This window comes from Taurulus bubalis (genome assembly GCF_910589615.1).
Source record: "Taurulus bubalis genome assembly, chromosome: 12".
Lineage (NCBI taxonomy): Eukaryota > Metazoa > Chordata > Actinopteri > Perciformes > Cottidae > Taurulus > Taurulus bubalis.
The window spans coordinates 22721373-22733433 of NC_136600.1; the positions used below are offsets into that span (position 1 = coordinate 22721373).

The 12061-nt window shown below is 41.4% G+C and overlaps 1 protein-coding gene across 1 annotated transcript in view; it reads right to left on the reverse strand.

The window, feature by feature from the left end:
* Window positions 1-12061, reverse strand: part of LOC306744459 (F-actin-uncapping protein LRRC16A-like) — a gene marked incomplete at both ends in the record, with an annotated part of 57796 nt that overhangs the window by 42874 nt on the left and 2861 nt on the right. The window contains one exon of the mRNA XM_079227106.1: window positions 10885-10982. Coding sequence (XP_079083232.1) covers window positions 10885-10982 — 98 coding nt within the window. The remainder of the gene's footprint in view (window positions 1-10884; window positions 10983-12061) is intronic.

Genomic DNA, 12061 nt, shown 5'->3' on the forward strand with positions numbered 1-12061 from the left:
TTTACAATACATTTATTCCCCCAGCCGAGACAAGCCGCTGACAGTGCAGCTGAGGTCTAGTCCTGCGAAACCACAGCACAATGTGAATATGTACTTTTTCATAGTACAGCACGGTTCAGGGATAGAACAGCTAGCATGGTGTACAGTCTGGTCTTCTTTCCGCGGTCTCAGACAAGACAAAAACTAGGGTACGGTTGTCTGGACACTTGTACAAAACACTAACAGTAATACCCAAACGAGACAGCGTGGTGGTCTTTTTGCAGCATCCTTATACAGAAAGTATAAAGTAGAATCATTACCAAACAGGAACAAGAAATCAAATAGCACTCACTGCTTAATAATGTAACAGTTTTCTAGAGAAGAGCCGCCAGACAAGCTGCTAATCATTTTGTCAGGATGCGTTCAACCCTTTTCTTTCTAATTCAAATTATGAAGATCCCATTTTGGAGCAAACCATTTTTCAGTAGTAACAAATCCTCCCCACAGTGCAGCAGCAGCCATGGAGAGAATTAAGTGAGGCATCAATCTCCTTTTATCACTGCCCCTGCTCATCGTTATGTGTTTTACTGCTCATGGGATGAGCGTGGCGGGGAACAAAGGCGGCTGACAGCGGTACTTCCTGAACCGATTTGATTGGCTGGTCTCATCAGACCACAGCTGCAGCGAGCCGAGGCGTGAATAAATGTGGTGTCTGATTATGTTAAATTTCAAGCTTTACTTCCATTCTTTTTTTTATTGCTACTCCTGCTTGTTTTGTTATCAGTCAGAACACAAAGTGTCAGCGGATATGCACGCCGTCTGAATAATGAATGAGACATATATAATGGGCGTTTAATGATTAAAATATATGGAAAACACTTTGGATGCTTTAAAATTCGCCTTCAGCTGCTGATAATTTGTCTTCCGAGTGAAAATAAAATAATTTTTAACTGAATTGGGTCCAATCAATAACAGTAATTCGATACATTTTACCGTCCATGCATAATCTCTGCATGCTGCCTGTGAATCAGTGTCTCACTAACAAGCTTCAGTCAACCTCCAAAATGTGTCTCACACAACACAACTGAGGCGGACCAAGTGTTCAAAGGGCCGGGCAGAGGGATTAAACGATTGTGCGTTCAGATTAGGATTATAGTCCAGGTTGGCCGGACGCCCTGCAACACTGGAGAGCTATCAGGGTTTTTTTTAGAAACTGGACTCTGGTGGGAGTGATAGGGCGGGGTGCCTCTTTTAACAGTGTCAGCCTGCAGGGCGTCCTCCAAGAACCATGTGTGTGTGTTTAGGTTACAGAGATAAGGAATAATCACAAGGGTTCCTTCATTCATCGGCATGCCAGTCAGACACAATGGGGGTGTGTGGGTGTGCAGCTATGTAGTAGGGAGCCAGGATTTCTGGGTAAATAGGATATCGCTGTAGACCACAGGGATGAAGAAGTGGGACCAAAAAACTAAACAAAAAGAGAGAAGGAACAGAGAGCAGTGGTGGACATATTATTTATTTTTTTAAGTCCAAAAACAAAGAAAACCTGGAAAAAGTGGAACGTGAAGCACAGTGCTTTGTCAAGTAGAGAGAGACGTACACAGGTATGACAGAGAGAGGGAGAGAGAGAGAGAGACAGAGAGAGAGAGAGAGAGAGGACGAAGAAAGGAATGACTGAGACAAAGGCAGAGCAGGGAGAGAGGAGAAGGAGGAGGGAGGGGGATATCGTTCTGGGCTTGTATTGGCATTACCATGGCTTCCCTCTGGAGCGGATAGATAACATCAGTCAGCACTAATAACGCGCGCACACACACACACACACACACACACACAGAGCTGAACATTGATTTTAATGATAAAAACACAATTAGTGCAGTTTAGATCATGAATGATAATCTCCCCCATGAGGGAAGCAATTGTCCTCTCGTGATTAGATTTGTATAGTCAAAGTGAAAATGACCAAAAGGAGACATATTATGTAAAACTAACAGTGTGTTTCCTGGAAGAACTCAAAAAGGACGCTATGCATTGAAGAGGAAGGCACTGTCTTCACCAATTTCAGCAAAGCAGTGTTGAGGAAATGTGGTATATTTCATGGCGCCACAGTCATAAAACATCAGTAGCCAGTTCAACATTTGCTGATCTGTCAAAATCTAGACTCACGATGAGCACAAAGACCCAGAACACAATGAACAGGGAGGGCATTTCCTTTACAATGCACTCTGCTATACGGGATCTGAACCCACTATATGCTCTGCATACTATAATGATGACAAAAATACAACAACATGAGAGCGCCGGTTGAGAGGTCAGTGCCGTTCTGGTGAGAAATAGCTGCACGTGTGCCGGCAACAGAGTCCTAGAAAGCAGAGACAAACTGTGCATTATAATACACATAATTCCACAATCCTCTGATTTGTATTGATCGGGTTTGAAACTCAAGATCAAGATTGAAAACATGGGTTTAAAGACTCATACAGGCGACCAAAATGACAGGCAAGCCGCTCTGGAGGAGATGATTTATTCTTATTTTTATCAATGTCTTGAGTGTTTTGACATAAAACATCACATTGATTAGGCCTGATTGTTCTTGCAGCTGTTTACACACAAATGTCATTATTGTCCAATCAATCTGTTGTCTGTGACCTACAAACCTCATTCAATTACATCCAACGAGAGCAGACCGACACTGTGCCCAGCAGAAACCCTTCCCACAGTATGACCACACGGTACAGAACCAGTCAGACCAATCAGCATATTCACGTGTAGAAAATGTGCAAATTTAGAACAAACCTCAAGCTAAGACATTCATAGTTGCCATGAGGTTGAAAAAGAGCTCCATGAAGTAACAAGACCTTATTGTACACATTTGATCCAGCAGTTGAATCCAAACATATTGGAAGGCAGCACTAAAAACCAAACCTATCAAGCCAACGACCTGAAGCAGGGTCAATTATATTTTTAAGACAGTCTGAGTGACAATGGCCCTGACCTATGAGGTAATGAAGATGAATGACTGGGGGCGGTGCTTGCATGGAGCCAGGCTGTGTGGCTGGTTCATAGCTCTCCAGGGAGGCTTTTGTGGGGCGTTGTGGACTGGAAACATGCTAAGCCTTGCTATTAAAAAAAAAAAAAAAATCCCCATTCAGCTTGGGGAGAGGAATGCAACGCAGAGCAAGACTGATAGATGCTCAGCCTCTAAAATGTGACAGTGAGCGAGCAGACTATAGGACGTAATGAGCATGTTCAACCTCGTGAGTGTTCTCTCTCCCTCACACATTATGTAATAAGTTACATACATGATGCATACGCGCCGCTGGAAGCTCTGGTCATTCAAAGTCAATATGGAACAGAGATGGATTAATTTCATGCATAGATCTAATTATAAAGAGAGGTTTATTTGAGGCATGTGTGTGACAAGCAGACCATGTAAACTAGTGACGATGGGGTGCACTGCAGAGACCATGTTGTCAGATGAGGAGCTTTTCATGCATGACTGCGCTCTCTCTTCGCTCTTGACTTTCTCCAGGAAGGCACAGAGAGCATTGACCCTGCAAACGGTTTGTTCCTCTACAACTGCAGTGAGGTCATGCTGCTGCCACGTCAGCTGCTGTGCAATCCGGCCGTATTAAGCAGCCTACTTTAGGGACGAGCCAGGATTACAGATCGAACACTCCGAGACATTTCCACCGTGTAGGCTCTCCACACACTGAGGTGAAGCGAGGATGACGATGTTGGTATCGGATACAAACTCAACAGGGAACGGCGTGCTAACGTGCTGATGATTCAGTGTTGTTGTGCTTTTTAATCTGCGCTAGACCAGAGAATATATACGTTAAAGCAGATGAACGATGCTCTTTTGCCCACCTTGTTCTCCGTGAAGTGATGAGCGTGGTGAGCTCTGTTTAAAATAGCCTTCTAAATTCTAATTCTGTTTGTCAGCAACCAATCATATGATGATGTAGGAGGCTGTGATTCATGTGAAAGGCAGGTAACACACCAGTTATATTTTCATTTCAAATAAAACTCTGTTTTGGATGAAAGAAATGATGAGTATTATATCAAAAAGTGCCGTGGATCTAATTTATACTGATATGAAGAGTGGTTCATGTGGATTTAAAAAAGTAGCTGATAAATATTTGGAAAAGTAACAGATAAATATTCAAACAAACTTTAAAGCGTAAATACACAAATAAATGTATTTGGTGTGGTGTTTTGTTAGGGCTGTATTTATTCATTTCTTTAAATAAGGAAATTAATGCAGTTTTACTATTCAGTAACTTGCAAAATAGTCTTAAAAACCAACAGAAAAACTAATTCCTTTTCGCCCAGCACTAGCTAGAAGACGGTCCTGGGAACTGTCGTCCTTCACCGGCTTAATCATCAAAGATTTTCAGAAACCAAACTACTCAGAAGGAAGCTGAAAATAACTGCCTGATAGCATGTTGTGGATTCTCAGAGCGCTAACATTAAACTCCTTGACAAACCTAAACTAGCATCTGCAGTCAAACTAGTCTGCTCGAGTTGAATTGGTCACAGTATGACAGCAAATGAGCCTCAAGTTGAGAGAAATCACTGTGAGGTGTTTTTTAGGATCTTTCATCCTATTTGAATGCAGTCACATGATACAATGCTCTGTTTGGTTAAAGACGTGCACCTAGTGACATTATTACACTAAATGTTTAAATATGCATTTCTCAAACGTTCCCTGATTCCAGATTCTAAAAGATGTGTGGTTATTCTCTGTTTTCTATCATAATATAGTTTTCTGAAAAAACTAAAACATACAAACACCTTTTTTTATCATTTAGATGTGAAGAGAAAACAGATGAATAATTTTGTCATGATGTCACATCACTGTCACATGTATCCTTATTTTTTGTATATTTGATCTTCTGTTATTTAGCATAAATAACAGTATTGTGCAAACTTGAATTGTTACATTCAAGAGTAAAAACAATTCACACATTTAAAAAAAATTCTATTGAAACTTAATTCTCTTCAGCATTTTTCAATAAAACATCACATTAAAATTGCAATTGTAAATGTGATTGCAGGAGTCGAATATGGTCCATTTAACAAATCACAAATCATTAAAGTCCACACTATAGCCAACTATATGGTCACTGAGTACAGTATATGGAAATGGTGACCTGCTTGACACTTGTTTTCTGCCTGGTTAGCTCTGAATGTCCCCCAATTATGTTAATAGTCACCACAGCATATGGTCAGAAACAGTTAACTATTTAATAGAAGCAATGATTATGTGCCAAACAACATTATGACTGTTTGAACTTGATTAAAGGACAAATAAAGTACTTGTGTGTCAACTCAGCCAAGCAAAGGTTTAAATGCAACATGTGTATGTGGTTTTTGTCACTCTGCTCTAACCACAAATCCCAAAATACAAAAATCCCACTGAAGAAAGAAAAAAAAGAGGGAAAGAAAGATTACGCATGAAGACACGTTCATTTTTATACAACGTAGATATGACTAAATGTTCCATCATTAACCATCGTATAAATACAAAAGATATCTCCCTCTTTAATAATTCTTATGCTCTTACATCATCATTCTGTGATCACAGTAAATGATATAGAGCGACCAACCAACCACAGCGAACAATACTTAAAGTGCAAAGCTGCAACACATTCACGGCTAAATCTTTTCAGTAAAGAAAGTAGCTACACTATATATATATATATATATATATATATCTCTTCAACAGCCGAGAGCAAAGACTGAACACCGTAGTCTGTCATCAAAGGGAATTTAAAATGTGGAGTCTACTCGCTCTGCAGCCTTTAAGGAAGGGGTTTTAGCACCACAACAAAAAGAAACCAGTGCAGGCTCCCGTGAGAGGACGTCACAGGTGATCCTCAGGGAGCAGAACTGGGTCACTGCCCCTAATGATAGACCTCCAGGTTAATGACAAGGACCGAGGGGCGGCCGGAAAGACACGTTGGATAGGATGTTCTCAGTTGGAAGCATGGCTCCTTAAACGTGTCCCACCTTCAGACTACATTACATAGACAGATTAGTCTCAGACATACATGTCCTTAACATTTGTACAAAGGCTGCAATTCATTTGCAATGACATAAATATCCAGCAACCGTAGAAGTTTCAGCCTCTACAAATACTTGGTCGTCAAAACAATCAAGGTCAAAATTAAGTCCAGAGGAAAGTACAGCTGAACTAACTTCCTGTGGTTTAAAAGTGGAAAGCACACTTCAGCACAAATACACATACATATAGAGTTATATGATTATGTGATGCACCATTTCTCTGGTTAGATATAGCTACATCCAGTTTTTGTGTTAAACGGGGGATTTAACGGGATGAGAACTGGAACCATGTTTTATCATTATTCTCTGCAGTGTAATGTAAGAATCTAATATAACAGAAAAAAGCTGTGATGTAAGGACATTTGTTTAGGCGGTGGGACCCATTCTGAAACAAAGCTAATATCTCAGACTTCCTGGATTCAGGTATCGGCTCTACCCGCTCTTCGTCATCTTCAAAGTAAAGTAAAAAATAAGATTAAAATCGGAGCGACTCGCGATCTAATCGTGCTGATGTGTAGCAGATTTGTGCTGTGTTACTGCCACTCCCATACAAAGCAAACAATGGGATGCAATAAAGCAGTTAACTATTGGTGACAGTCTCTGGCTAGGACACACACACACACACGCGCACACACGCGCACACACGCACACACGCACACACACACACACACACACACACACACACACACACACACACACACACACACACACACACACACACACTTTCCTTTATTCACACCAGGAGATCAAGAGGAAGTTTTGACACCACACCAACCCTCCAGTGTTGTAGCTTTAAGTGGGAGGCAGGGACCTGTGAATGAGTAACACTGCTACATGAGTAATGGCAGGACAACAGAAAGCATTATGATCTCTAAGTCTGACAACATTATTGAAGCTGTTCTCCTTTCAGAATATACAGTATGTTCATACTGAATGACTTTAGATAGCAACGCATCAGCATTCCTGTATGAACTTGAACTGTATTGTGACACTGTGTTCAAATCTTTTCTAGGACATGATGTTTGCTGAGTCAGTCGTCTCTATTTCTTCCAGCTTCACCCTCTGCTGATGACGTCTGTCTGTCCCGCTGCAGGAGTCTCACAGCACACAGCTGTATGATGTCGTCGTTGCCCCTGCATCCCCTCTGCCCTGTACAGAATGTCTCATTGCCCATGTTCCTCTCCCTCCGTCTCTCATCCTCCCTCCCTCCTCTCCCCCCCGGGTGTGTTTGATGGACTGATGATATTATCTGTATACCTCCTTCATCCCTCCGTCTTCAAAGGAGGGAGATGACTGTATCTATCAAGCTTTAGTGTGCTTAAGAGACGCCTCGGGCACTGTAGCGCTCCACTCCCAGTCTGAGAGCCTTGTGTGCATTTGAGGAAATAACCATATTCCTCGCTTCATTATGGCTGTAGTGTACACTGGAGATAGATGTCCGGCATTGTCTGAAGGAAATACAACTCTCTACTACATGCGACAAAGGAAGTTCAATAAATGTCAACGGAAAACATAAAATCCGGACTGTAAATCACAATGGGAGAGAAATCGGTTGTGCATTTGTTGGAAATGCCTTACAGTACAACTTAAGTATCAGGCAGCTAGACGCTCAATATTCACTGTGTGATTACATACGTGTTTTGATCTTTTTTTTTCTACTTATATCTCATTTGCTCTTTTGCACTTTGCTGCTGTAATTCTGCAAATGTCCCCGCTGTGGGACTAATAAAGGATTGTCTTATCGTATTCGTTTTATTTATACAATACAACGTTTAACATCATGTCAAAGTGGTTTAAACAGACAACTCTGTTGTGTTAATACAGAAATATTATCTACGGTTAACAGATTAAACTGCAGGGGTGTGTTCCACTCTCAGCCACAGGAAGTAGGCAGTAGAATTAGTCAGTCAATGGAATTAGTCACTTTTTTTTCCTTTATAGTCACACAGATGACTTGATTACGCTTTAATAGAAAGTGGTGCTATCAGTAACATCCGTTCAGTGACTTCAGATTGAAAAAAAAAGCAGCATCTGGTATATTTACATTAATGTTAATTAATGGGCACCGTCACTTCTAAATAAACCAAAAGACAACTATCTGAGATAGTGTTACTTATTTATAATTTCTCTGATTTTATTATATCTGTGATCACTGTAAAAAAAAAAATAGCGCAATATAAACTGAAGCTGACGTTATCATGTTAGAAAATAAATCTAAACTCTTAAAGGAATACTCCTGCGTTTCAGATTTGCACTCCCATAAAGTTGATGGACTTGTGAGAGACGAGATGATACAGTTTTCACAGGCTGAGTAGCAACCCATGTGACGAGTAGTGGCCTCAAAATCAGTCAAATGTTGCCGCATCATTCTTGTACACTTCTTGTGAACACTTGAGACTGTGTTTCACTTTACAGCCAACATTACAGCGTCTGATCCCAAATGAATCAGTAAACACATTGTTCCTTCTTGATCATGTCAAACATTAGATACGATAACACTCGCAGGCTAAAAGTCTATCACATGTTTGTTTTTCACTCTGCGCCACTTCCTGTACAATCCGGCCTCTCAAACTGTGTTTTTCTGCAGACCAACAAACACTGGTGTATTTGTTCAGTCCGCTCCAGCAGTGCGTTGATACAAACTCTCAGTCATTCTCAGGCTCTGCGTCTGGATGAAATACCAGAACCACGCCACTGGAATTCCTCACTTCTCAGTACTGACTCCCACTTCTTTGCATTGTTTGTGTGTGTGTGTATGTGTATGTGTGTGTGCACCACTATAGCCTCTGTTTCCAGCTCCCACATGATGACATTGTTGTCATAACTACGTCAAGAGAGTTAGCCACAAGCCACCTGACTGGACTAGATTATAACAAATATGCATAGCTTTGTGTTGTCTTGACGACTGGGGAACCAGGAACACATGCTTAATAGTAAAAAAATAGAGCATACATTTGTGTCATTAGTTTATGATCAAGAACACCACAAATCAGTATGAGCAACTCTCAGAGTCCTTAAAGGGAAACGTAACTAATTTGCATAACTGGTCGTTCTAGCAATGGTATTGCACACGGCACATACGTGAATACTGACAAGTGGCCCAGAGGTACAGCCCTATGCAATTTGCTACAATAGCTAATCCGGAGGTTCCACTTTCTGTTGACGTTAGATTTGATTTTGAAAACAAGAGTTTGAAAAGTTGTGTGTGAAATTCAACTTTATTTAGAAAGCTTTAGCTTTCATGCTGCTTCTACTGTTGTTTGTCCGCATTTCCCCGATGTCTTAAACAGAGGTGAGACATTAAGAATAAGTCATGAAAAACGTTACTGGTAATGTAAATTAGAATATGGGGAAGTTGATATTTCACTGCCAAAATGCGCTGCCATCGCTCTGCTGCCTCCAGATTCCAGCATTAATAATGCGTCTCCAGTTAATGATTAGCTGACCTGAACCGACAGGCGCAGTGTTCTTGTGTAGGAACTCGCTCTCTCCTGCTGCTTCCCACCTCGGCTCGCTCGCAGATCATTTAGCGAGTACAAGAGATGTGAAGGTGAGCGCTCATCATTTCGGTGTCTCTGCTAATGTCCCTTAATGACGTAGGTCTGACTGATGGTTTAGTGTCATACGGTTTAAAAAAAAACCTGGGTGTGCTGGCCGGCTCACAGCGCTTTACAAAGTGTCTCTCCAGCCTCATTTCTTTGTCGGTTCCACCCAGAGCTGGATGACTAAAAGCTTCTCATTCCACTGAGAGTTGTAGAACTAAAAGGCTCCTGCCATGTCCACCCCGAGCCACACATATTAAACGTTGTGCAGATTCATTCACGGCAAAGGAACGCTTTCTGATTTTTTTTAACCTTCGTGGACCCTGCTCAGATACTGATTTACTGGAGGAAACTTTTCCATCTCAACTGTCTCCAGCTTTTAATCTGCTTCAAGCCCAATGAGTATTTTTTTAATGATCTACCAGGTATTAATTATTCAGCATTCAGTGTATAAACGGCTCCGTAGCGAGCGGCTAATGGCCGGAGCTGCTATTTCCACCTGGCCAAAAGACACACGGAGGGCCAGTCAGGATATCTCTATCTCTGATGTCGGGCAGGGAAGAAACGCCACTTTTGTCTGCACACCAATGCATAGGAGAACGGCTCGCTTATTGTGCATACTTTCAATGTTGCCTAGTTTAACTTACTGACTTCCACATTTGAGTCTGATTCGTCAAACTGCGATAAATCATCAGTTATTCCGGTCTCGTGCAACACTTTCTTGTTCAATTTGCCAAGGATTCATAAACTTTGGCACGCATATAATCCACAGAGGAAAACCCACGACCCAGATACTTGGAAGCGTTCTGGCAATCAGTAACAAAACCTTCTGTGTTGGAAGAAACCTCTCTGCATCTAATGATGCTGGTTCCACTTGCAGTGAATGTGACCAGCGGGACCAAGAGATATTTAATCCTTTTTTTTTTAAACTGTCTTGTAATTCTTCCGTGACAACATTACTACGATGACCAGTCCTCAAACTAAACAAGACGTTCAGGGCTGACGTCGGCATCGTTTCCACCTTTGATGTGCAGGAAATTACCTCAAAAAATCAAAGTAGAACTGAACCTGAAAAGACGGAGTGGCAAAGCAGTGAAGTGGTGCTCACTGCTACGGGTAAAATAATGAATGTCTGCCAAGTGCTGAAGAGAGAAAGATGAAAACCAGAGCGGTTTTGATGTTCCTAAATGAAATCTGTACAATTTAAGAGCAGAGATACGTGAGAGAAGAAGACAGGGCAAAGATTGAACTGCTCCTTAATGAAGAAGTAGCTTGAAAGCAGAAGGAGTTGACTCACCAGGACTCTGTTCTCCGTCTTGTCTCCTTTGATCTCCAGCTTGACTCTCCTCCTCAGTGACAGCTTCACCTTCCTCCCCACTGCATCCCTCACGCTCTCTACACACACAAAATGAGAGAGGGGGTAAAAAAAAAGCAGGTGAGATTCAGTCTCAACGCGTGAAAAGTTTTTGCATTGAATTAGAAGAGAAAAGCTGCCAAGTGGTTCACGATGCATTACAATCCTGTTGCTTTGTAGACTCCTTCCTCAGAGTCTTAACACAGACTCAATCTGAAGTTGAGTCAGAATTTCAACATTTTGACCTCTACAGCTGAGCACAGAGCCGTGTATTCCTGCCACAGGGGATAATTCTCCATATCCACTGATTAGAAAAGTATGTCCATGAAAAAATGTATCGAGTCCAATTTGAACACACCACCAGAGGAATGATCTTTCTTCTAGTTTTCATTGAATTTGCGCGGCACGAACCCCTCTTCTTTGTGTCAGATGTCATCACATCTGTGATGCGATGTGAAACAGCCACCAGTAATTCCGACATAAAATACACACGTATAAATCTAGTGAGCTGAACAACTGTGTGCATGACCTCTCACACACACACCATTATGATAATAGTACTGAAAAAGATGAGCAAGACAAACAGAAAATGAATTGAACAACAGTTTTAATATTAAACTAATCATTCTGGATATTTATCAAGCAACAAGACTAATGGCGCATCGGCTTTCCATTCATCTTCACATTGACCCGCCTTCTTGCATTTGTTCAGATTGAACAATGGTATCCAAATATTCGGGATCTCCGAAGTTTGAGACAACGTAGGACGGAGCTCTCATTCACGTAGTAGATTTGTACTAATATGACTGCATTCTTAAGTTTCTAGCTAAATGCTAGCATGCTAACATTTGTCAATTAGCACAAAACACAAAGAAAGTGCAACAGAGGCTGATGGGAATGGCATTAGTTTTGCAGGTATTTGGTAATAAACTGAGTAATTGGACCAAAATCATATTTGGATCATCTGTGAACATATCGACCCCAACACACACACACACACACACACACACACACACACACACACACACACACACACACACAGAGAGAAATGTGCTGAGTGTGTGTTCTGCTGCTCGGTTTGATTGTTCACACCCAGTGGAAGCCTCCTCTGTCAGGGAGC